The sequence below is a fragment of the Rhamphochromis longiceps genome, linkage group LG16 (assembly GCF_057381845.1).
Source record: "Rhamphochromis longiceps isolate RC_006_pf linkage group LG16, R_longiceps_female_GT1.1, whole genome shotgun sequence".
Lineage (NCBI taxonomy): Eukaryota > Metazoa > Chordata > Actinopteri > Cichliformes > Cichlidae > Rhamphochromis > Rhamphochromis longiceps.
The window spans coordinates 3,325,591-3,353,090 of record NC_140572.1 but is presented as its reverse complement, the minus strand read 5'-3'; the positions used below and the strand labels follow the sequence as shown (position 1 = coordinate 3,353,090).

The window sequence follows — 27,500 nt, the reverse complement described above, 5'->3', positions numbered from 1 at the left end:
AAGATCCATAGCATGTAGACTCCAGTTAACAGATAGAGTTAAGTGCTATAGTTGACAAGAGAGCATGGCAAGCCTCTTTCTGTTAAAACCATTGTGTACCTAGGTATAATCCCCAAAACACCATCATGAGTTGCAGGTCTCAGTATGCTGATTACAAAATAGCATAAATGAGGATTAAGAGTAATCCATAGCGCATGGTGACTTTCTCACTTTTTCATTACTGTAAGCCAATCACACCACAAAACAAATCAATAAAATAAATAAATACAAAATTAAGTGTACGTGTATATGTGAGGATTCTTTTGAGTGGATAAAAACTAGAGTACAACGCTGAGCTGGGTATTGGGGCTGTTGTATTAAGCTACAAAAGATAAATTTAATTGCTCACTAAATTAAACATGGCCATTGTCCCTTTCCTAGTTATTGAGGCATAAACATTTCGCATGAAGCGACTGTGAATTAAAAACTATATATAAAAACAATCAACAGTTGAAACTATTTCTACAGAAGAATTATCCAATAGATCCTGTCTCTCATCTGTCTCTGCTTCTGCACAATTACAACATCGCTGGCATTCTTTTATAGTCCAGAGCGATTGGGTTAACGTTCCGCACACATCCAATCACATGACGCGTCATTTTTTGCGACGCGGTTACGTCATGCCTTTAAACGCGAACGGCTAGCCGTTCAGCCGGAAGTAGTCACAATAGGGAGAGAAAACTCTAGCTTTTCGTCTGTTTCAGTTCAGTGTTACACGACGAGCAAAAGCCATTGAAATGAATAAATGTGTAAGAACAAGGTGTTTGTCGGCATAAGGTAAGAGCTTGGACCTTAGCCAGTGTGCTATCACGTACACGACACGTTCGTTTTAGCTAACTATTCAGTGCTTACGTACACACAACGAACTTCACGTTAAGCTAACCTACGTTACCTCGGCAGCTGCGTGTTTTCTACTGTTACTATTTAATTGGGTGTTTAGTTGTTTCTTTGACATGTTTTGGTCGCCACCAGGTAGTAAAGGACCGGTAAATGGGGGCTGTGTTAATCGGTCTAACGAGGGCAAAATGCTGCGGCAGCCCTGGCGCCTGCTAAAAATAAAGCTTTAAAGATACGTGGTATGAGTGAACGAGGGGCACACGTGATCTACTGGCTCCCCCGATTCAGCCTTGCATAAAAGACGCTAAAGGTTTCAGTAGTCAAATCAGTACAGTTAATTATCCAGCGCAAGCTCACCATTCATCTGCTCAAACTGTCTGTAGATTGAAAAACGTAGCAGCATCACAGCATTATATTCAGCATTGGTTAATATAGCTGCTGATACATCTGCTACAGTGATATGTAAAAGTATTTGTCCCCTTCCTGATTTCCTGTGTTTGTTTAGTTTTTTTTGTATGTTTTGTCACACTTAAATATTTCAGGTAATCAAACAAATTTAAATATTAGACAAAGATAACACAAGTAAACACAAAAAGCAGTTTTTAAGTGAATGAGTTTATTATTTAGGGGGAAAAAAAGGCCAAACCTAAATGGCCCTGTGTGAAAAAGTTATTGCCTCCTCCCCGTTATAATGTAAATTAGCTGTGGTGGATCACCTCTTTGGAAAATCGGTAAAAGTGATTGAGAGCCCTCAGCCAAAATATTACAAAGACAGTCATAAAGCTGAGGTCAGGAAAGCGATTCCGCTCCCTGAAGACCAACACAGAGAGACTGAGGAGGAGCTTCTTCCCGCAGGCGATACAGTCTCTCAATCACACCACCACACAGTACTGACCCACACATACAGTTCTTACACACACACTGGACTTTCTGGACTTTGGTTTTGCACAACACTGGTCACTATATTCTTCATTTCCGGTTAATACTTGTACAGCTGCTGTTATTGTGTATATATTTATTTATATTTAGATTTCTTCATACATTCTTATATAGTTCTATATTGTGTATTGTGTATTTTGTTGTACAGTTATTTTATTTTCAACTTTAATTTATATATTTATCTTTATCTTATTCTTCCCAGTTAAATTTACCCTTCATTCTAATTTGTGTTGTACAGTTATTTCATTTTTAACCTTAATTTATATTTTATTCCTTCCTAGTTAAATTTACCCTTTTTAATTTTTCATATTTATTTCCTATCTTATTCATAGCCTTTTCCTTTTTTGTTCTCTTTAGGTCACGAGCAGTTGTCCAAGCATTTCACTACATATCGTACTGTGTACGTGACAAATAAAATTTGAATTTGAATTTGAATTTATTTGACTTCCACGAACCACAGTGAGAGCCATTAAGTTACCCCCAGAGTGGTAATGACGACTCATCCAAAAGACCCCAGAACAAGATTCAAAGAACTGTAGGCTTCACTTGCCTCACTTAAGGTCAGTGTTCATGACTCCACCATAAAGAGACTGGGCAAAATGGCCTGCATGGCAGTTCCAAGATGAAAATCCTTGCTGAGCACAGGAACAGGCTCATCTCAGTTTTGCCAGAAAACATCTTGACGATCCCCAAGACTTGATGCCATTAGTACTATAGGTCTATATAATAATGGATTCTGATTGTAGTTGTACATACAGGCTACTATAGAGCCAACCCACAACAATCTATCTGTAGTTGAATACGACAGCAGCTGCTACTTTGGAGCATTTAAAAAAGCAAGAGCAAGAATTAATCTTTAATTCAGTTCAATTAATTAAATCAGTTACTTTTCCTCACAAGTGTACTGGCACTCCTTTGTGCTTGCATTTTGTGCAGTGCTAGTATTAGCAACCATAATAAAGTGCTTGAATGGTAATGCTAGTAAAATTGACCTAGCCTTTCAGGACAGCTTGAAAGCCATGAAGCAAGTTAAGTTTAAAAAAAAGTGAAGTATCTATGTTTGCAGGTGCTGGATCTGTCAGTCTCCCTATGTGAGACTTGATTTTGATGCTTTAGGTGGATGCAGACTCATTTGTCTCTTTTCCACTGGTACCCACTCGGCATGACTCGACTCTGCTCGGTTTCAGTCATTTTCCATTACAACTGATTGCCAACTAAATGTGTGTGAAGTCGTTATAGCAACGCGGCTTAAAGTCCCGTGGCATCATTTCTATCTGAGAAACAAATGCGACACAACAATGGAGGAAATCATGGCGATGGTGTAGCTGCTGTTCGGTCTGTGGCTTTGTACCAGACTTGGGGAACGTGGTTTTGGTGTTTCTGGAGTCATTTCCCTCGTCAGAGGGTTTCACAAATAGTGGTTTGGATTCTTGTGCAGGAGTCGCTCTCAGAGAGTGCATCCTTTGGAAGCCCCTCCCCCTCCTTTTTTTAAAAAATTTTTTTAAACTGTTCCTGAATTGTATCCAAATGTAATATGATCCCTTTTCTGTGGTCACCAGCTCTCCACCAGTAAAACCCACCAGTAACATCTTCCTGTTCCTGCTGATAGTGAAGCAAAGACCTAAAGTCATCACTGTTCTAATAATCACCTCGGCTCTTTGCCTCAGAGGAGAAATGAACATGCTCGACACAGTTTAACAGCCAGTAACCAAATATCCACATGCATACATGGATGGTGGTTACATAATAGTGTATTAGTTTTAGATACATGAATTCAAGTTGCACAGGTTGTATACATGCAGTCAACCACTCATTCTATCTATATACAGGTCATGGTTTTACAGTCACCTCTATGCACGGTTACTGATGGTACAAGACTACATGAATGAGCACAGATTACAGGAATTGCTGATCATGGAGTATAGTTGGGTGGCTTGTGTTGTAATTACAAACAAACATGGAGTATGTAGACTTTTCTGAACATACACTCTGACTTTTAGTTCTGAAAGATACAGAAAGTTTTAACGTTAGAAGCTGTGTATATAATATCTTACACCATAAATCCTTTAGGTTTAAAAAAATGTTCTAAAACTTACTATGTAAAACCATTAGGTCACCCATTACATGTAGCACCCAGCTAACCTACCTTTTTATGATGTTCTGATTGAAACAGAAATCAGCCTAATAATTTTTTTTTTGTTTTGCCTGTTCTTGTTTTTCAGCGTGGTTTGGGATGTCAGTGGAGGACATTGACCACACTAATGTTTAAAGATGTCAGACACCATCTGTAATTTCCTGAATTAGTCTTACGAATGTCTCTAACCTTGACGACGATGAGCGGAAGAACAGTGACCGGCGACCAGCAGCAGTGGTCGAGGTCTGGAGAGATGCAGCATTCTCGTGGACCATACATCTCAGCTATCACCAACAGGTTAGCTCTGTGTGCTACAGAAGGTCTCCATAAGAAGAACAACAAACTCCCATAGTGCCATTTTTACTGTCTTTGCTGTATGTTACATAGTAAGGTAAATCTTTCATTAGTCTTTTATTCATTGAACATTGTAGCACAGAAACTGTAATCTGAGGCTAAGTTATCCTGCTAAAACTCAACACTGTATGCAGGTAATCTGGGTGTGACCTGGGTAACAAGGTAGCCAAGTTGTCCACTAATGGTCTGTCCCAGCTCCTTCAGTATACTTTTAAAAGTATTCGTGAGCAAGGTGAAGCCCAATTCATCACTGGTACAATTCTGGTCCAAGAGAGTGTGAGTGTGTGAATGAAGTGCTTAAAGTACAGAGAAAAAAGATCTTTGAGTGGTCAAGAAGACTAGAAAACACAATAGCACCTAAATACCAATCCAGACCAGCATCCTGACGCCTTTTATTTTGCTCTGCAGGACGACCAACCTGTTGATCCGAGGGGCCATGTTGTTCTCTGTGGGCGTCTTCCTGGCCCTGGTGCTTAACTTACTTCAGGTACAGAGGAACATCACCCTGTTTCCCCCTGATGTCATAACCAGTATCTTCTCTTCGGCCTGGTGGGTGCCGCTCTGCTGTGGGACAGCCGCAGGTGTGTGAAACGTTTCCCTTTTCAAAATGAGGTTCAAAAAAATGTATTTTAAGTGGCAGGCGAGATAAAAAGCAAAAGAAAAAGTTCAGATGGAAACCACAAAATGTAGCTAGACAAGAGGTTGTGAACCTCCTGCCCCGGTGCTGCCTGTGTCTCTTTGCCCATCTCCAGTTGCTCACTCTGGAGTTGAAAATGATTTTAACGTCTTTGTTTATCATTGCTGTAAGTAATTCTCGATGTTCTCCAACTCTGTGATGTAGGGTGTAGCTAGAAGTGATACTTGCAACTGAAGTGGTATTTACCTAGGCTAGCTTGCGCTCTAGGATAGCCGCTTCGACGAAAGCTTCGAGTCCTTAGCAATAAACTTCTGCTTTTGTGCACAGTGCTATCAGTTTTTCATTATGACTGGGAAACACTTCAGGAGCTGTGTTCATCAACCAGTTTGAACTTTGTAATAATGTATGGTCTTGTGGACACCACTTTGTCTTGGGTCCTTTTGTTTACTTCCATAACGCTCGAGGAAAACAAAGAGAGAGAAGGCAAATCTAAGCTCAGATAAACAACAACAAATGACTTATTGTGTCATTATTTATTTAACAAAATTTAAGCTAAAATGCAGAGTAAGAAACAAAGAACATCCTTAATGTTTTTATGGTAATCAAGAGGGAAAGAGGCACTGCTGTTGCTCTGAGACTTACCTTTTTTTTTTTTTTGCAGATTTAACTGAATTGTAGAAGCTCTAAGCAGACAGATCAGCTTAGGTACTTAGGCACGAGTACCAGTCCTGGCCTTAAATTTAAATTGATGTCTGCTGTCCTTGATATAGCCTAACATTGCCCGTTACCACATCAGCCGTGCCTGCAACAGTCCAACATAGTGCATCCCTGTACATTTCACAACAATACTTTAAGGTAACCTGTTTAGCCTGCACTACATCTACCATGATTTCCAGTTTATCAGACACCACTGAGCAGGCCTTACCTCTCCTGTCCCGTCTTTCTTACATCTTTCTACATGTCAGAGTGCACTTATCATACACTTTTTTTCTCCTTGGGAAATACACACTCTGTACAGCTCACAGACACACCGTGGTCCAAAGTGGCACTTGTCTATGCTCTGTTTATGCTTGCTCATCTTCTACAATGCTAGCAAGAGCTGTCCTCTAGACGGTTCTGCGATGGTACTGAGCTAAAATCTCCATGTTGTTAGCTGAAAACGACACCAAGCAGCACACTTAAAATGAGCAAGTTACACAGTAATAAGCAGAATATTTTGTGAGCACTCACCAGGTGCATGATGGTATTCAGTTTATTATACAATTAAGACACACAGTTTATGCATTTTCTGAATGTTAAAACGGTGTTCCACATAAATTTAAAGGTAGAATTCAGCAAAAACTGAAAATATGTTAACTCATGAAGGTCTGAGAGTCTCAAATCTATACATATGTGCGAATACTAGGTATACGCACATTTTTTATTTTTACTATTTTTAATTAAGTTTGTGTGTGTGTGTGTGTTTTTTTTTTTTTTATTATTTCATTGATTTGTACAAACACAAATAGGACTCAGAGTTGCATGCCAAGCTTTGTAGCCATTCTGTTTCAGAGATACATGCTGATAAATACTCACAGGTGGTAAAATGTTAGATATTTACACCCGCTAGTAATGTTGACAGCCTAACTGATGCTGTGTCACTTTTGTTATAGGGCCCCAATGTTTTGCATCTGCACAGAGATTTTAAAGTGTCTCTTTGATAGTGAAGGTTATCAAACTAATATGACATCGAAATGTATTTATTGATCTAAAGACAGAAGGTCCCTGAGTCACTGGTTCTGGCCAATCAAAAAACCTTTCAGACACATGCACTAACTGTTAGTATGATGAAATGCAGTGTACTTGACTTTGAATTGGGGTTGTCAAAAAATAAATGCAAATCCATATTCAGATATTAATCAATACTAAAAATGTATATTGATCTTAATTTGCACCCGTATTGATACAAACTGGCTTCCTGTAGCTGACTTCATCCTGCAGACACAGCTGCTCCCACTAACATGTGTCAGTGTTCATGACTGAGCAGCAGTTTGGGAAACATTTCAATAGGACAGTAATGCTCCTGCTTCAACACTGCTGAGTCAAACAAATAATCATTTTCACAATAAATTTGTGATTTTTATAGGGGTGGCTGCAAGATAATAACTCCGAGTTGCTCTCTGATGCATCCATCGGAGTGTGAATGTGTGTGACTGTAGTTAGAAAGCACTAAGTACAGAGAAAGTGCTTGTGAGAATGGGTGTGATTGGGTGAATGTGGCATGTTGTAAAGAGCGCTTTGAGCATCAGTCCATTTACCATTTATATAAAAGCATACTTGTTAGTGCTACGTGGCATTTTTAGAAAAATTATGCACACTATACAATTCAGTTTTATTTATACAGAAACAAATCACAACAACGGTTGCCTCAGGGCACTTTTAACATGACGATAACTGTGCACGCACACACATTGAAGGTTACAACATACCCGCCAGGCTTTTGGTTTATTGAAATGCTGTCTTCTGGGTGTGATGCTGCCGATGGAAATGTAGAGCAATGCCTGCTGCTCCCGAGTGGCTCAGCACAGAGCACAACAGCCCGAGGCTGTCTTAATCCCCAGACACACAGCGTCGCCCACAGGAGCCTGTCATTTCCACCTGTTGTTGAAATACACAGTACTTTGTATCCCAGGGGACGGCTTCTGCATTCTGTTGAAAGTGCAGAAATAGTTTCGCTGCTGTAGTAGCTAGGTTAGTGGTTTCGTAGATGCGTGCTGCAATGAAAATAATCTTTTTGTTTTGTTTTTAAAAATTCTAGGTTGAGTTTCCTTGCTCGCTCAGAAATGAACTTATTTTTGCATGCTGTTGTACTTATCGAACCATTATCGTTGGCATTTTTACCAGATTAAATGACAGAAATGGGAACAAACTGGGTTTTGTTGTTGTTGCCCCACGAAAGGAAGACCAAGAGTCACCTCTGCTGCTGAGGATAAATACATCCCAGTCACCAGCCTCAGAAATCTCCAGTTAACAGCAGCTCAGATTAGAGCACAAATAGATGCCACACAGAGCTCCAGTAGCAGACACATCTCTACATGTTCAGAGAAGACTGTGTGGATCAGGCTCTTTTGGTCAAATAGCTGCTAAGAAACCACGACTACATGTATGGTTCCCACCATGAAGCATAGAGGAGGAGGCATGATGGTTGGAGGCTTTTCTGGTGACACTGGTGGGGATTTATTCAATCCCCCAACATGTAAATAGTCATGAAAATAAAGAAAAATCATTAACTGAGAAGGTGTGTCCAGACTTTTGACTGGTAGTGTACATACAAACACGAACCACTGTGACCTGCACACAAATCACTGCACAGTTTATGCTTGTGGATCATATTGTTCTCATTTGCAACACTTTTAAAGCAAATTCCTCTCCATGAGTCTCTGGTGGTTTTGGCTCTTTATTGTTTATTATTGTTACGTTGTTTTCAGGCCCCTCGCTGAACCTCGTTTTGCTACAAGTTTCTTCCTGTTGAAAGGGATGTTTTCCTTCCTACTGTTGCCAAGAGCGTGCCCATAGTGGGTCATCTGATTGTTGGGATTTTCTCAAATATTATAGGGTCTTACGATAATATTAAATCGAGGCTACTGTTGTTTTGAATTGGTGCTATACAGATGCATAATTTCCCTTATCTTTCCTCACAGTATTCTTTTTCCTTTTTTCCCCCCTCGCAGCAATGATTGGGCTGTTGTACCCCTGCATCGACAGCCGTCTGGGTGAACCACACAAGTTCAAGCGGGAATGGTCTAGCGTGATGCGCTGCGTGGCTGTGTTTGTGGGTATCAACCACGCCAGTGCTGTATCCTTAGAACGTTGGTATTTTCTCTGTTTAATAATTTTCCTCTGTACACCACCAGAGTGGACTTTAAATCACGCATTCAAGATGTAAGTAAAGCACAGAGTGTAACTTTTAATTCAAGGAAGTTTGTGTTTAATGACTTACTGGGTAGATGATGGAGCTGTACATTGTGTAAGTGCATCGTAGAGCATTCAGCCTGGTCCTTGACCTCTGCCTGCATCAGAAAGTGGATTTTGCCAACAATGTTCAGCTGTCTCTGACTCTGGCAGCTCTTTCCATTGGCCTGTGGTGGACATTCGATCGCTCCCGCAGCGGCTTCGGTCTGGGAATCTGCATTGCCTTTTTGGGTACGCTGGCCACCCAGCTCCTGGTTTACAACGGAGTTTTCCAGTAAGTTACTCAAACACTAGTTTGCATATTAAGACAATGTGGAGGCTGATTTGAGAGAAAATCATTACAATGACAAATGAATTTGGTAACTCAGACTTTATCATTAAATAAACTGCTGAATGCAATAATGTGAACTCCAAGTGAACTTTGTAAGTAGTTGCACTGGTGTGCCAGCACAGACTTATGGCGAACTCTGTCTGGTGGGCTTCTGTATTGTGCTTATTGAATCGAGTAATGTAGCACACTGTAATCCCTGTTTATAATTTAGTATTTGATAATAAGAAGTTATATCAGCATGTAGTAAGTTACCCTCCTCTAGCTCCAACAGTTGAATATTGACTGGTCCACAGTGATCTCTTCCAGCAAAAGAAAACTGACGCACTTAATATGAGGCACGATATTAGCAGGGCCACGCTGCCTTTACAGCACACAGCTATATCCTCCAGCACAATGACTAATGTTAGAGTATGGGCAGAATGCTAGTATTACTGTGCAAAATTCTTGAGCCACCCATTAGCACTTTATATGCCATAAGGAGACAGACTTTCTTGTAACTTTTAAAGTGGTCTTGAGCGATATTTCTCAAGCGTTCTGAATATGTTTCAGAGGTGTTTTCAGGCCGGTCCATGAACCTGACCATCTGAGAAAGATTTCTTGTTTTGTTGTTAATCCATAACACTGACCTTTAAGTCATTCAAGCATAAAAAGGCACCTAGAGATCGTACCAGTGTGGTGTTGACGTGTAACAGACAACTTGGCACAGAACCAAAGAAATGGCATGCCTAAAAGCTATCTATAGCAGGTGAACAGTACTGAAAGTTATATCATTAAGAAATATGAAAAAAATCTAGCAACAACTTGACACAGATTGTGAGGAAATGTGTCTTGCCCTTCAATTTGTCCATCTACTCTTTGTTCTACTGGATAAATTCCAAATTTAATTGCCTATTGTGTGGTTAACTATTTGTGCATGTTAGAGGTACTTCCACTCTTTGTTGTGGTCATTGTTGGCGTCATTGCTCAAAGTAATAATGTATTACACACATTACACAGAACACTTTTCTTAAATTTAACGCAGTGCCTTACTTACTCCCAGGAGAAAGTAATTTGTTACTACTTGTACACATTACGTTTCTCTGTAAAATGACCTGAAACGTATTGTCTCATAGATATCATTTAATATTATAAACCCGCAGACCGCAGTCCCACACATCAACACAAATCCCTATCATATTGAGGACACACATGATCTTTCTCTTAGCATTTAGGTATGAACACAAAGCCAACAGCATGAAGCAAAGATGACAACAAGCTCAGAAAACTTAATAACGATTGATTCTACTTAAACAGGTAGAAATGGAGGCCGCAGCCTGACTGGCTCTGGTCTCACTGGTTCTTGGCTAGCTTAGCGTTAGCATGCTCTTTGTGCAGATATTTACAAAGAGCCAAAGTTGTGTTAGCAGCATAAGTTGTTTCTGACCTGGGCACAGTTTGCACTTTATAGGTGTGAATTGAGAACCAGTTTTAATCTCAGCAGAGAACAGAATTAAAGGCAGCCACCATCTGAAGAAGAGTTTCTGCAAAGATCTATCTCCCATTTTCCTCTCAACATATAAAGAAATAACAGGTGGCTCAAGAGTATTGCACAGTAGTGTATAACACTTTCTAAATGACTAGAGATCTTGTCCAGAGACTGGACATTATTAACGATGATGATGATGATGACAAAGCAACCTTGGTTAATTCAAACAGTCAGTTAATTCTGCTGTGTATAGTTTAAAGTGAGTTTCTGATGTTTGCCTTTTCTCTGCCCAGGTACACGTCGCCTGATTTCCTTTACATTCGCTCGTGGTTACCCTGCATCTTCTTTGCAGGAGTAATAACTATGGGAAACATTGGACGGCAACTAGCTTTGGTAAGAAACAAATCAGTTTACATTTACATCAGTTACATTAAGGCTAAGCAGTCACTGCTTCTCAATTCATCAAAATTTTTAGAACATTTTCTGCTCTGATTTGCAAAAAGAATTTATGGTCCAAATTTTGAATCTACAGTACCAGTCAAATGTTTGGACACGCTTTCTCATTTAATGGTTTTTCTTTATTTTTACTACTTTGTACATTGAAGACACCAAATATATGAAGCAGAATATATCGAATTATGTAGCAAAGGAAACAATGATAAATAACTCTAAATTCAATTTCAATTTTCAATTCGATTTTATTTATATAGCGCCAAATCACAAAGACAGTCGCCTCAAGGCGCTTTATATTGTACAGTATAGCCTATAATAATAGATATAGAGAAAAACCCAACAATCATATGACCCCCTATCAGCAAGCACTTTGGCGACAGTGGGAAAGAAAAACTCCCTTTTAACAGGAAGAAACCTCCAGCAGAACCAGGCTCGGGGAGGGGCGGGGCCATCTGCTGTGATTGGCTGGGGTGAGAGAAGGAAGACAGGATAAAGACATGCTGTGGAAGAGAGACAGAGGTTAATAACAGGTATGATTCAATGCAGAGAGGTCTGTTAATACATAGTGAGTGAGAAAGGTGACTGGAAAGGAAAAATGTTATATATATTTGATTGCTGAGATTAGCCACCCTTTGCTTTGTTGACAGCGATTAACTGGTTTCACCTCACAGGTGAGCCTGTCAGGGTTCATGGTGGAGTTTGTTGCCTTCTTAATGACGTTGGGACCATCAGTTGTGTTGTGCAGCAGTCAGGTTGGTGCACAGCTGACAGGCCTGTTTGACAACTGTTAGAATTCATATTATGGCGAGAACCAATCAGCTGAGTAAAGAGAAACAACAGCCCATCATTGCTTTAAGAACTGAAGGTCAGTCAGTCGGAAAACTGCTAAAACGTTGAATGTGTCCCCAAGTGCAGTCGCAAAAACCATCAAACGCTACAATGAAGCTGTCTCACATGAGGACCACCCCAGGAAAGGAAGACCAAGAGTCACATCAGGAATCAAAGCAAAGGGCGGCTGTTAGGAAGAATCTAACGTACGGGTTGTACGGAAGCCCCAAACGCAATTTCATTGTTCTTTGACAATGACAATAAATAAATACTTGACTTGACTTAAAGTATGAATCATGTTATTTCTCACTTTTTGTTTACAACATATGTGTTCATTCATAGTTTGTAGATTCTCACTGAAGACATCCAATGTAAATAGTTGTGAAAATGATTAAAACAACAACAATTAAATGAGAAGGTGTGTCCAAACTTTTGACTGGTAGTGTACATACAAACATGAACCAAGCTTCATAATTTTTTTTTTTTTTTTTTTTTAAAAACAAAACTGACATTTTTTTTTAAATATAGGTTTAACATTTAAAAGCACTGGTTTGTCCACTTTCAGGCTATTCTTTGCACTTTGAAATCTGAGCCAATGCTTGAGCCAGGCTCTCTCAAAAGCTAAAAATAAAAGCCTGAAATTTTAACAGGTCTTTCTTAACTTTAAAAAAAAAAAAAAAAAATCTGAATCTTGGAGAGATGAAAAAGTGTCTAAGTAGCAGTTCAAGTATGAAAAAAGTCCCCTATGGTAACAAGCCGAATTTTGTAATACTGGAAACACCTCAGTCCATCTCAGTGCACATTTTTAGAATATTTTCTGTTAACTATTATCTGTTTAACCATTAAAAAAAGACTTTTGGACGTCCATGATGAATACTGTCATAAACTTTATATATATATATATGTAAAATGTTTCAAGATGCATTTAAAAAGGTTAAAAGTTCTAGTATAGTTTTTATTACACTGAACAAAAATATAAATGCAACATTTTTGTTTTTGCTCCCATTTTTCATGAGCTGAACTCAAACATCTGAAAGTTTTTCTACATACACAAAAGACCCATGACTCTCAAATATTGTTCTCAAATCTTTATAAATCTGTGTTAGTGAGCACTTTTCCTTTACCAAGATAATCCATCCCACCTCACAGGTGTGGCATATCATGGTGCTGATTAGACAGCATGAATAATGTACAGGTGTGCCTTAGACTACGTTCACACTGCAGGTCTCAATGCTCAATCAATATTTTTCGTCTGCTCGTTCACACTACAAATAAAATGTGACAGCAAACGCGCTCTATTGTGAACCCTCAAAGCGTCTTGTGTCAGTGACGTAAAAGACGGATTTAATGCGACATGACCATCAAACAGCAGTCGCTTTCTGAAACATCAGATATGTATCGGATTCAGGACCACATACGAAAGTGACCCAGATCGGATTTGAAAATATCGGATTTGTGCCGTTCACACTGTCACACCATGATCGGATAGATGGGTTGCATACGGTCAAAAAAATCGGATTTGATGCGCTTTCGCCTGCAGTGTGAACGTAGACTTAGACTGCCCACAATAAAATGCCACTCTGAAATGTGTCCGGTGAGTATGCTGACCATGCAAGAACTGGGATGTTTTCAGCTTCCAGGAATTGTGTACAGATCCTTGCAATATGGGGCCGTGCATTATCATGCTGCAACGCGAGGTGATGGTCGTGGATGAATGGCACAACAATGGGCCTCAGGATCTCGTCACGGTACCTCTGTGCATTCGAAATGCCATCAATAAAATGCACCTGTGTTCGTTGTCCATGAGATACACCTGCCCATACCAGAACCCCACCGCCACCATGGTCCACTCGATCCACAACGTTGACATCAGCAAACCGCTCACCCACACGATGCCACACACGCTGTCTGCCATCTGCCCTAAACAGTGAAAACCGGGACTCATCTGTGAACAGAACACCTCTCCAATGTGCCAAACTCCATCGAATGTGAGTGTTTGCCCACCCAAGTCGGTTACAACGATGAGCTGCAGTCAGGTCCAGACCCCGATGAGGACGACGAGCATGCAGATGAGCCTCCCTGAGATGGTTTCTGACAGTTTGTGCAGAAATTCTTTGGTTATGGAAACAGATTGTTGCTGCAGCTGGTCTCAGGCGATCCTGGAGGTGAACATGCTGGATGTGGAGGTCCTGGGCTGGTGTGGTTACACGTGGTCTGCGGTTGTGAGGCCGGTTGGATGTACGGCCAAATTCTCTGAAACACCTTTGGAGACGGCTTATGGCAGAGAAATGAACATTCATTTCATGGGCAACAGCTCTGGTAGACATTCCTGCAGTCAGCATGCCCATTGCACGCTCCCTCAAAAGCTGCGACATCTGTAGCTTTGTGCTGTTTGATCAAACTGCATATTTCAGAGAGGCCTTTTATTGTGGGCAGTCTAAGGCACACCTGTACATTATTCATGCTGTCTAATCAGCACCATGATATGCCACACCTGTGAGGGGGAATGGATTATCTTGGTAAAGGAAAAGTGCTCACTAACACAGATTTATAAAGATATGAGAACAGTATTTGAGTCTTTTGTGTATGTTTCAGATGTTTGAGTTCAGCTCATGAAAAGTGGGAGCAAAAACAAAAGTGTTGCGTTTATATTTTTGTTCAGTGTAAATTAGATTAAACTGGAGACTGAGTGTCATTTATAAACTCCACAATTACCAAACTGAGCTACATTTTAAAAAAAATTAAAAAAAATAGTACAATTTATCATATTTGCTCAATCCAGCAGGAAAGCTGAATGACAATAGAACTTCTCTCAAGAGAATATGAAGAAGTGCGTCACCTTTCTGTTCATATTTTGACGACTCAGCACTCAGGCACTTAATTACCTTAATGTGTCCCAAGTTATAGATCCTGATTCATTTTGATGGCAAGTTTTTGTCTGTAATAGTTTTTGAGGTATTCGAACATCAAAAAAAGACAGTGGCTGTGGATGGACAGACCAAAAACATCTGATTTACATGATGTTGTTCGCTCACTCATCCAAGTTCATCCAGTTTAAGTGTTGTGATCGCTTTCATGACCACAGGTTGATAAAATGAAACCCCTAGGCACGCAGCCTCTTAGGTCAGCAGTGCTTTTCGTGTTGGAAATCACAGATGCTGTTTTTGCCTCGTCTCTTTCTTAGTGTTGAATCATGAACACTGAACTTAACTGAGGCCTGCAGTTCTTTAGAAGTTGTTCTGGGTTCTTTTGGGACCTCCTGGATGAGTTCTCAGGCTCCTCAGTTTTCTTTTCACATAGGTCCAGAATAGCTTCATCCCTCAAAATTATAAAGTGCACGTTGTATTTACTCGGGTTTGTCTGATATTAAATTCGTTTGATGAAACATGATAAAGTACTAAATGTACTAAAAAAAAAAAAAGGTTGCAAATGCTTTTTCACAGCACTGTATATCGACTGATTAAAGAAGTCACCCAGCCGAGTTACAATGATACATCATGTCCATATTGGTATATTAAAGTAGATGGGCTTTAAGTGGTGTTTTGTGTCTAACAGCTCTCCTTCTCCCCTTGTTTCCAGTATGAATACAAATTCATTCAGGACAAGAGCCATCAGGACTGAGGGATGTCTCTGCTGCATCAGACCTCTGCTCAGAATGACCTGAAGCCAGGTGCAGGTTATCAGCACGGACTACAGCTGGCTGATGAGCCAGTCAGGCCGTTTAAATCGATCCCCGAAATCTCGATCGGCTGCTGCGCTGCATTTTTGACTGGCTCTGTCAGGCCTTCTGCTACCACATGATATCCATGAACTGACGTGAATAATGAGAGTGAAGTTTCTCTCCTTCCTTTCCTTTATTGCGGTTTATCTGTAATAGACATGGATTAGCAGATAAGCAGCCAACATTCAGATCAGCTTAGATGTTTGCTCCCTTGGCTCGATTGTGCCAAACAGAATCTGTGGGATCTGTTTATTTATCTGCCCTCGTCTCATGATTCTTCCTCATCTGTCGTATATTGGTGGGGAACACACAGCCTAGTGAACATATCCAGGATGCATCTATGTACTGGACTTCTTTTTTTTAATGTAATTACCCATAATCTACTTTTAGATCTTCTTCATGAAGAGATGTTGACAGGTGCTGGTGCTAAGGAAACAGGATGTCCAGTGTTCCCCTGTAGTGGGTACATGTAAGAGCCCATTATTTTGTGCATTAATATGTACAGTATCATCAGGTCAAAAAACACTGATGTCTTTGGGTTTAGGGTTAGAAGTGAGCAACACATTTAGAAATAGAAATTCCATCTATAAATGAAGACTATGGTGTTAATTAGTTTAAAACTAGTTACTGTTTTTTATTTCAGGGAGGAAGACTTGGCCAAAAGTCTTCCTGCTGCCTTTTAGTTCCCAGCTCACTTTGAATGGTGTTGTCCACCTAATGCATGACAGCAGATATGGAGTAACGGTGATGGAACTTCACACTGAATCAAATAAATTCTCTCTGGTCAAACTGGTTTTGCTGTAAGGAGATTTTCTGCTTCTACCAAAATCTGTTTTTTTTTTGTTTTGTTTTTTTTCATTGTGAAGAGTGACTTTTGTAAAATAAGCAGTCACAAACCTGTTTGTGCAACTCATCATTTCATTGAAGGATGAAATGAACAGAACCTGTTTAGGTCACCACACATACAAACTGGTTCCAGTTTGGTTGGCATGCAACAAAAGAGTTCCTTTCACTGTAATAAAGTCCATTCTTCCCCAGCCACACTCAGTTTTCTGCACGTGCACCACAAACATTTCTTAGTGAAGCTCAATTGGGAATCCAGCATCCAACAGCATCACACTGATTTCTTAAATCCAGCTTCACACATCGTTAAATCTGACAGTTTTTGAGAGCTTGGCTCCACAGTGATGATTAGCCTTTAGTGTTTCATTTCCACTTTAATGTGTTTTTACATGTTTACAACAACACAAACTGGTTATTAGTAATTAGAGTCCCCTCCCCTTCTCTTATTTCTTATTAATCAACTCATCAAAATCCGTCTGTGAAATGCTGTTCATGCTCGTTGATCTACAACACTGTATGGTTGAGTCTTAAGGCTGATGATGATTTGTTATGTATATTGTGGTTTACTGACCCACAGTGAAAACCAGGTGTTTAGCAGTTTTAAAAGTCTTGGCTGTGTTTGTTCAGCGGACACATGCAGGATAACAGCCTGTGTATCATTTGAGGAACAGTTTAATGACAGTGATAAATGCTTTTAAGTGTAATAAGGCCAAATGTATCCAGTGTTTTCTAAGATCAATGTATTTGTTTGGTTGTTGATGTTTAATGACATCTTGTATTTACAAACATTTGAGCACTTTGAATTCCCAGAAAGTTTAACTGGATTCAAAGTCATAAGTGAAGGAAAAACTGAACATTTGAAGTTGGTTTTGGCCCATCTGACTGCTTTTTGGCTCCATGTAAAATATACATTGTATATTATACTTGCATAGTTCAAGAAGTATTTATGGGGCATTGTTTTTCTGCTGTTTTTCCTTGTTCAGTCTTTCCATCAGTCTAATATTCAAAAATGGTGAAATTAATGGTCACGGGGAGTTTCCACGTGAAAAATAAAGTAAATTTTCTAAACACTATGAAACTTCCTTTTATACTGATATAGCAAGTAATATTGGTAAATGCAATCACAAGCAATAAAAATAGTCTAACATGTACATGAAAAGGGCTGAAATTTAGCACAATTTTATTACAGTCAGTGGAAATTAATGTGAAGGGAGAAAAGTGACAAAGTAAATGACATGATCAATATAGCAAAAGGCAGAAGACGATGTCTGAAAATCCAAACGGAAACACAGAAATGTGAGAAACATAACGTACACACAAACTAAGGCTTCAGATGGGGGACTAAGGAAACGCCACAGCTGAGGCAAAATAACAGGAGAAACTAATCAAGTAATACAAGACGGAGTAAACATTAATACCTGACACAGGGGATAATAGGAAATGTGGGCTAGAAAGGAGACAGAGGGAAACAGAAGACCAAACTACTGGTGAAACCCTCCCTCCCCCAAAAAGGACAACCTGTGCAAACACCCAAACCAGTCTTGTTTACTGTGGTGACTTCCACAATCCAGCAGAGACCAAAGACGGATCTCCACCTTAAGTAGTAACTGCAGATGAGCTGATTGCAATTGAGAAATGTAGACTGTATTGATATTGCACCTTAAAATCTGGAAGAAATAGAAATTAACCTTTTACTGTTTGGGAACACAAAACTGTAGACATAATCACCTCAAACTCCAGATATTAGCCCAAACGAGTCCATTTGTTTATAGCGTATCTGTAGGGATAGAAATGAATTTTTACTGTACTATAAGTAAATAGAAAACAAATGGACTGAGATATTACAGAGATCCCCACGTATAGTTTTGTCATGTTTGAAAAAAGCGACTCAAAACAAGTTAAGAAGGCCAACAGCACTTTAATCGCTTTTATTGTGAAATAACATTTGTACTTCCTTCTGTGCTTGCTGCAAAGGCGCACTTGGACTGTGTTGTATGCAGTGTAAACCGTGACCTTTGCAAGGTAAAATATGCAAACTTTGACCTGTTCTTTTCAGAACCGTGCAAACAGGCTTATTCTGTGTCTTGTAAAAACTCCAAACATGTTCATTAGGGCTGCAACGATACACAAAATTCACGGTTCGGTTCGATACTTTGGTGTCACGGTTTGATATTTTTTCAATACAAAAAATGTTCATGCTTTTTAATTTGTCATTTATTAAAATTATAAATATATATTTTAACTCAAAAGTACAGTTTTTAAATTTAATGTTGCTGAAACAACAAAGTAATAAAAAAATAAATCTGAGAAATCCCTCATCTTTGGAGAAGAGAGTTTATTACAGAGAAATGGCTCTTTCCAAAATAAAAGCTCTACTATACGCTTCTTCTGGGTTATATTCTCAGCAGCATATTAAACATATCAGGTGCCCATAAGGAGAATCCTGTGCTAACGGCTGTCTAAATGACTCGGGTAAAGTTTGTAGCATGCATGCTTGTTGTTTTTGTCTGCTTCCACTTGTCTTTGCACTAGGATGATGTCGGAGTAAATGTGCAGTCATATTCGTTGTGTTCCCACTAGTGCTGTCAGCGTTAATCTCGTTAAAATGACATTAACGGCATAACGCGGCAAATCTCCGTTAACGAGTTACCGCAGTTTCAGTCCAACTCACTGTAAGTGAAAGAAGATTTTCAGTGGTTTGACTGTATTTTAGTATCACAACCAAACTCTTAATTGTCCCACTGTTTGGAATATTTAATAAGATGAGCTCACAGGTTTGAGTGGCTTTAAAAATCTGAAACTTATTCACAGCTCTGCAGCTCATTAAGTGGAGATACTGCATATCTGGCACAAAAACTGCATACAAACTGTAGTGCCAAAATTGCTAATATAAATTGCTAAAGTGTTTGATACTAATGTGGATTAATGTGTCCTGTCTTATTCCAGCTTCCATAGACAAAAGTAATTAAGATGAATCATCAGGATTTCGAGAGCCTTTGTTTGCATTATTGCTACATTTCGGGATAAGGACACTGCTTCTCTTTGATTTTCATGAGCGTATGAAGCAATTTGCTGTGTGAATGTTATTGTTTAAGGCTAACTAGCTAGTAAAACAATATGCGTGATGTGTCATAGCAGTAACTGCTGCTCTGAAGAGCTAAACTCCCCACCACTAATGAATTCATTAATCTCTATATTTATCCCTGACAAGCAATTATCTCTTCTCACAGAATGAGGGTCAGGAGGCAAGTTTGAGAGTGCTCATATATTTATGAAGGAAACATTAAACAGGAGCCAGCAGCGACGGTGCTCACACACCTGGTGTTTCTTTTATTTTGTTGTTCAGAGCAAGACTTTAAAAAGCCTCTTTTCACACTGCATATAAACCCCATCATTAGCTGTTGGGGTCATTACTCAAGAACAGTAATGTATTTCACATACTTGTAAAGTAATGCAGTATGATACTTAATTACTCGCTGGGGAAATTCATTAATCGCGTTACTTGTTACGTAAATGACCTGAAATGCATTGTTACACAATTACCAGTTAACAGTCTGGATCAATAGGCTACAGTCCAACACACCGACACAAATCCCTGCGCTAATGAGGACATGCATGTGAAAAACAAAGCAAAGGTGAAAAGCAGGCCAGAGAGATTCAGAGTGATTCTAACATCATGATGGAGGCTACGATCCTGACCGCTGCTTTGGTTAGCTGCTGACGATCAGGCTGCTGCAGTCGTGCATCATTCAGATTTATCATCACTCTGGTTTCTTGGCTAGTTTGGCCATGTCTGTGCCGTTTCTTGAAAAAAGTGCTGTTAGCAGCAGAGGTGGCAAAACTACAGACTGTCTTTACTGAAGTAGAAGTACAGATGCCTGGGTTAAAAAAGTACTGATGCAACTTTTTGACTTGAGTTACCAAATTGCAATAACATGTCTTAATGCTGCTACAAATAACAGTCATTACGCTGCTCTTGAAATGATCTACGCACTGACTGAGGTATGTGTGTGCGAATGCATGTGAGTGTTTGTTCACACTGTTGGATTATTCTTATTATTATTTGAATTTTATATTTTATGAATGATGCACCGATTGGAGACCACTTTCAATTTTGTTGTACCTGTGACAATGACAATAAAGACCTTTTGTTCTATTCTATTCTAAAATGTACTCAAAGTAAGAAAGTAAAACATAGCTGCTTGAAGGACAATTCTACTAACCATGTTTGTACAAAGGTAACTGAACGTTTTGCTTTATATTTTATTATTATGTAGGACACCTGCAGTAAAAGAGAATTAAAAAAATTATTACTATACTATTTTCTGTTGGCTACATCGTAGAGGGTGACTTTGCCTCCACACCTAGACAGTAAATGCGCACCGTCAGTCAACTGACCTGCTGCTCTCTGTGTCCTTAAACAACTGAATTCAACAATATGTCAGCAGATTCATCCCCCACACTGACACTATACAGTTTATACCGTCTTTACACTTGACAGTGTACAGCTGGAGTTCAGTGAATTAATCTAAGCATCATCAGCTGAAATACAAATTCATTTCTGCCTTAGACTTAATGAAGCACAGCTGAAGGTAGCTACCGCTCCTCTACCTCCTCTTGAATCTCTCTTATCAAAAGAACTTCTGCCCTCTTGGACTTCTCCACCCACTCCTTCAGGAAATTTACATGTCAAACTCTACTGGAGCGGGAGTGACCTGGAGTTGCCACCTCATAGGTGGTAGCTCCAAGTTTCTGTTGAATCTGAAAAAGTCCTTGCCATTTAGCTAGCAGCTTACTATCGTTACTTGGAAGGATTACAAGTACTTTGGGCTAGCTCAGTCATCTTCTCTAGTCTCTCTCTCATCTGCCTAACGTAAGAGACGACATTTGTAGCCTTTGCCCCTCTCTGGTCACCCTCCCACATCTCTTTTAGCAAAGAGATAAAGCCTCTTACTTCATGACCATAATACAGTTAAAAGGTGAGAAGCCAGTAGAAGCTCGGGATGCTTCTCTATATGCAAAGAGGAGGTAAGGCAGCCACTGATCCCAGTCTGTACTGGTGTCATTCACAAATTTGTGCAACATCTGCTTCAGGGTCTGGTTGAAGCGCCCAGTCAGGCCTGTTTGAGGATGGTATGGAGTGGTCCTTGACCATAGTTCCATGCTCTGTCAGGATCTCACGAGAGAATCCCACGCTTGAGGAAAAACTGACCAGACAAAAAGCAACAGATTTGGTTTTTATAGACTTTGTGGCGTAATCTGTGGTTGCCTGCTCTGCTTTCCTCAACAGGTCTGACAATGTCCATTCTCAACGGTTCAAATGGGTGCTAATAACTGATAAAGGCTGGAGTGGAGCTCTGGAGTTTGATGGAAGTCTTTTGGCACTGAGGGCAGCTTTTACAGAACTGGGCCACATCAGCACGCAGGCCTGTCCAGTGGAAATGCTTCCTAATGCGAGCCATGGTTTTATGCTTCCCCAAATGTCCTGCCCACGGCACAGAGTGCCCCGTTCAGTACCACATCCCTGACTCCGCTAGGAACCATCAGCTGTACATGTGGTCCCTGGTGTTAATATCTAGTTCAAGTTGTTGCTCCTGCGTTTTGGGTTTGTGTAAAAGAGGCATCTCCATGAACACAGCAAACAGGGATCGTCTCACTCATGTTAATACTGTTTAAGGGAGCGAACTGTCTGTGTACAAGAATCTGAATCAATCAGTGCCCTTAATGTATTACCATTAATCTCAACTGACATCATTTTTAATCCTCTGTCCAATTTGACCTCAGAGTTACCACAGTCTCAAAGCACAAAACACATCTGGGTTAACTTTGCTGAGTTTTCAGGACACATGGGCTTGGTATGTTATCTTTGTGGAACGGAAGGTCATATTAAGGTTTTGGCTGGGGTGGGTGGCCATACGAAGCCCTACTCACACTTGCAGCTGGTCTTTGCGGAACTGATTTCCGGCTGTCCTTTGTTTTCCGAGTCATGAAACTCCAAGCCTTTCCCCTTTTTCTGTGCCACCACAAACACATCAGGCAGGTTTGCAGCCTCTGCAACAGAAGTTGGATTAATCTCTTTTATCCACACCTGCAACTCAGGACATAGCACTGGTAAATATTTCCCAAGGATGATCATTTCCCTAGTTTCCTGAACTGTTCTATCTTTGAGTGAACCCATGTTACATAAAGCTCCTTCAGCCGTGCGTACAACTCTTTAGGGCTTTCAGCAGGGTTTACATCACAAGATCGAAATCACTGCCTATATGTCTGAGGATTGATAACATATTTATAAAGAATCGCTGCCTTAACCTTGTCATAATCCAAAGAATCATCAACATCCATAGGTACATATGCACCACCGTAAGCAACGATGTAAACAGTGAAAAACCCAATCATGCTTCTGCCATCGACAGGTAAATGTGATACGCTCCAAGGTAATTAAGAAATGTTTAATATCATCCTCATCTGTCAGTTTATGTAATTTAGGCTCCAGGAAATGGGACTGACCTGATGAGCCAGTAACTGACATACTGGGACCAGCTTGAGGAGTGTCATCATCTAGACTCTGGATCAGGTGGTTCAGCTGCCGGACATTCAGGCACTGGAGAAGTGCGGACTTGTGTTTCTACCTGTAACAGCTGGAACTGATGTTGAAATACTTTAAAATGTTGCTCCTGCCTTGCATCCTCCTGTTTAGCCTCTCTGACCTCCTGCTGGCCCATATGTGAACAAAGAAGAGAAAGCAGATCTGATATTGTTGGCTCCTTACCTTGGCCCTCAATGCCATCTACCCCTCCAGAAGCGCCATTCTCCTCTTGTTCCCCATCAGCTTGTCCTTCCGAGCCCATCTGCTGGCTTTGTACATCTCCTCGGACTACTCTCACAGTCCTTGCTCCTCTCTGCATGGTTTGTTAAGGAGTGAGGAAAAAATGACCCCAAAAAACCCTGCGTATTTTTAACTGGCTGTATCCCACTTCTGACACCAAATATCAGGGACCAAGCAGCCAAGAACATACAGGCACAGGTATAATCTTCAGAAAATGTGTTTTATTATACCCCAGAAGAGCCAAAATTATTACAAAAATTCAAAATGACAGAAACAAACTATTTTTAAGTGGTCAAATTAACAAAACATCATAACTGACCTGCCAAACAAGACACAGCTCCTGTTATCTAGTAGGTGAATAAACCACTGTATACTTTACAGGTGGAAACCACAGAGAAACATAAGACAAGAATAAACCCCAATCTCCCCTCAGAGTGGTCACAACATACGGTTCATTTTATTGGCCTCTGCATTTAAACCAGCTCCACCCTCAGTCTCCTCTTTTTATAGGTGGGGTTTTAAATTTCAGTTCATAAGACCAAGACAGTGTTTTTACAAGGAAAAGAGTTAAGCTTGAGAGTCAAGCTTGAGAGTTAGAAAGAGTAAGTAAATTTCAGTTTCTTGGTTTGTGGATGGATGACAGGGTCACGTTTGCTGTACACATTCAGAGAATAGAGGATAAATGTATTATTATATGTAGGTATTATTATTAAATCTGAATGTTGATGAGACCCGTCCATTCTGTGCTCAGACAGAAACTGTGCTTCACTGTTTCCTGGACGGTGGCAGCTTGCAGTCTGTCTCTGAGTTTCTACAGACGCTGTTCCTTTTATTTAAGGAGGTGTTTTCTCAACAGACTTTCATCCTGGGTTTTCATCTCTAATCCTGGCATAGATTAGAGATATTATTGTATCATGGATGATCTGGGAAAGTTACGATAATATCTTGTGTCCTGTTAAAGGAGGAGAACTTTCCAGGTCATCTTCTTAGATGAAGGGAAAGTGTGTTTTGGGGGATAATTGTCTTTGTTGTCGTTGTAGAAATGTTTTATTTGTTTAAATGAAAAGGTTTAAAAAGAATCTAAATCTTTATCATTTTCTCCATTTTTCTCTTCCTCTCCATTTGTTAATTTTTAACCCATCTTCTCTTTCTTTTCCATCCCTCGGTCTCTTCCATTCTGATTGTAATAACTCGGAATCAAAAATGTAATAAAATGTGAGTATTATGTGGACGAGTATAGCAACAGCTGCAATGGTCCACTTGGGAAAATAAATGTTGGGCATTTTGTTTGTCCTTCACACAACAGTCCTGACTGCTACACTGCCGGACAGGATAGGCAAACACAAAAAACAGAACAAATATAAGGTGTGATTCTGCAGGTGGGGGAACCTGAAAATCAGTCGTAGTGGCTCAGCATGGGGAAGTGAATCACAACTTACAATCATTTCTATTGTGAGTTGTCGATTTTCTTAATGTGCAGATTTGATCGGCTGATCTGGGCTCCTGCTGCTCCGAGGTTTACTCTGTCAATGTATACAACTGAATAGAGTAGAGCAGATGTAGTCCTGGCTGATATTCATCTTCTGCAGTATAAAGTTGGTATTTAGGTGGAATTCAGTGAATGAATCTAATCTGCGATACACAAGGTAACCTAACTCTGAGCATTTCCATCCAGTGAATAACACAGTTAGTCTACCTTAATTTCTTTTGCAGCATGTTCCACAATATGAAAAACCATGTACCATGCACAGACCTAATGTCTAATGTAAAAATATGAGGACATTATATCTAAGCCTTAAATTCTCAGTTTATCAAACACCACTGAGCAGACCTTACCTTTGAACATAACGTCTCTGAGTCAAGTTAGCTACTGTTCTTTTCTCTCCCTGTGAAAAACCACAGCTGTACGTGTAGCTAGCAGACACACTGTGCAACAACCTCTACACACAAACAGTTTGTGTTTGTTGAGTTAAAGCATTGCGTTGAAATGATCTGTTGCTTTAAAACATTTACTCTCTTTATGCTCCTCTCAGCGAGAGCTAGATGCAGAAGTACGGCAACTGCAACTCATGGACATCTACATTTGCTCCGGTGTTGTTATACATAGTTCCCTTTCTTAAAGGCTAAAAATTATTTGGAAAAATTAACATAACTTTAAATATGTAATGTTTTTAATACTTGAATTGGTAATTATCTGTTTATGAAGTTATGTTTGGCAGAGTATACCAATGTATGCTTCACGATTCATCCTGCTACATCTATCAGTAGACATGTTATTAACAAACACTAAAGCCCCGTTTGCACTGGTAGTCACACATGCTCATGCCAAAGCATTGCACGCTACCATGTTTGACAAATCATTAGCTTCTCTTGCCATCATTGTAGTTATTCTGTCTAAAGAATTTTCTCTCTGGCCTGCTCTTTGAAATATTTTCAGGCAAAGTGTAATTTAACATTCCTGATCTTTCATGTATTTGGAGGTTTCCACCCTCTGCATGTCCTTTCATAAAGGCATCATTTTAGATTTTAACAATGACATGTCTACATCCTCATGAGTGTGCACTTTAGTTAGTTAGTAGGTGTATTTTGGGTTTGCAGTGTGATGATGGCCTGTCTCACTGACATGCCTTTGGGACTGATGTTTAAAATTGCAACAAAAATTCAGCATTTTGAATCAGCTTCAGATATTGTTTCTGATTCACTCACAAATGAGCAGGCCTCACATGCCCATGCAACTGTTTGTCAGTAAATAGTAAACTGCGAAAATGGAGGAGGATTTATTAAGGTGGAAATTTCCTAAACAATAAACACAAATATTTTGTAAACCCACTTAAAATAAAACTGAAAATCTGCACTTCAATTACCTGTTGACTGATTTAAAATTGCATCTTTGTCAATCTAATTATGGACCTAACTGTAGGCGCATGTCAACCCACTAAAACCTACTACCACCTTTCTGAAACCCCATGTACACGACAGACTAAATTCAATGAAATTGTCCTTAGTGGAGAACCATGGTGTTATATTTCCAGCACATCTCTGAGGTCTAAACCCTCTTAAACGGTGTCACAACAGTAATCACTACCCCAGGAGACATCCATCACTGCTTTAAAGGTGACCACAAATTATCTGAGAACCACTGGATATTGATTACTCATGTACTGCAGGTGTCAGGTTTAATGTTGCAGTGATTTGATAGTGTCGCCTGTGACAGTCACTGCCCTAACTCTCCTCTGATAGATTTTAATGGTGAAATATTGATTTCTTTCTGGCCAAGGTCTGCCAGCAAAGGGCAGATCATTTGTTGGGGTAATGCAGGAGACTCTGTGTTCTGGTCCCACTCAATCATTTTGACAGGATAGGAGCACCAAAGAAAAAAAAGCATATCAAAGATGGAGAATGAAAAAAGATCGGACCTGCTAAAGGCTGCAGTGCATGTAACCATAATGGAAGCAAAGTGAGACGCACAGAAAAGCGCACATATCTCTTCTACCGGCTCCAGTTAATATGAATACTAATGATGTGTTTATGGAGTGGGAATGCTCAGCAAATCACAGCTGACAGGATAACAGTCAGAGTGCCTTGAACACAGAATGAGGATCTTGAAGAGAGGGTCTATATTTTATTTAAGTGGCTCTCTACTGAGGCTAGGGAGAGAGACTCGGGTAATGTGTTGTGTTACAACTCAGTAGTTGTTCCCCCCAGCCGGAGCGATAACAGACTTGCTAATGGGAAGCCATCAATCACAATCAGGCTACTATTCCACCAGTGTCTCTGTTCTACTCGGCTATGTGAGATGGAGCTGGAATAGAAGTAATAATGGGGTTTTGTGGTATAACAGCATCACCAGCAGCAGCAGCAGCAGCAGCACATCCCACAGTCATATTTCCAGCCAAAGCAATAGATACCCTGCTGTGTCAGCACGTCTTTAACAAGAGACCACAAAATGGCAATGAGGAGTCACTAAGAACTGATTTGAAGACAGTCTCAGGTGGGATGAATGTGCTGGTTTTTATACTGTATTCCCTCCACTTGTGCTGCTCCTACACACACACACACACACACACACACACACACACACACACACACACACACACACACACACACACACACACACACACACACACACACACACACACACA

At 40.0% G+C, this 27,500-nt stretch overlaps 1 protein-coding gene and 1 pseudogene across 3 annotated transcripts; both read left to right on the top strand.

The window, feature by feature from the left end:
- Positions 1 to 672: 672 nt before the first annotated feature.
- insig2 (insulin induced gene 2) lies at positions 673 to 17,386 on the top strand. 3 transcript variants are annotated; one of them, XM_085384034.1, is made up of 8 exons: positions 673 to 816; positions 2,173 to 2,375; positions 4,038 to 4,246; positions 4,712 to 4,884; positions 8,651 to 8,775; positions 8,999 to 9,165; positions 10,981 to 11,080; positions 15,548 to 17,386. In XM_085384034.1, the coding sequence occupies exons 3-8, from the start codon at positions 4,128 to 4,130 to the stop codon at positions 15,587 to 15,589; spliced, it is 726 nt and encodes a 241-aa protein (XP_085240160.1). In that variant the 5' UTR covers positions 673 to 816; positions 2,173 to 2,375; positions 4,038 to 4,127; the 3' UTR covers positions 15,590 to 17,386. The 3 variants fall into 3 exon arrangements, with proteins under 3 accessions (XP_085240160.1, XP_085240158.1, XP_085240159.1); XM_085384032.1 differs by lacking the exon at positions 15,548 to 17,386 and adding an exon at positions 11,548 to 12,220; XM_085384033.1 differs by lacking the exons at positions 2,173 to 2,375; positions 15,548 to 17,386 and adding an exon at positions 11,548 to 12,219.
- Positions 13,579 to 15,528, top strand: LOC146650387 (uncharacterized; annotated as a pseudogene).
- Positions 17,387 to 27,500: the final 10,114 nt, after the last annotated feature.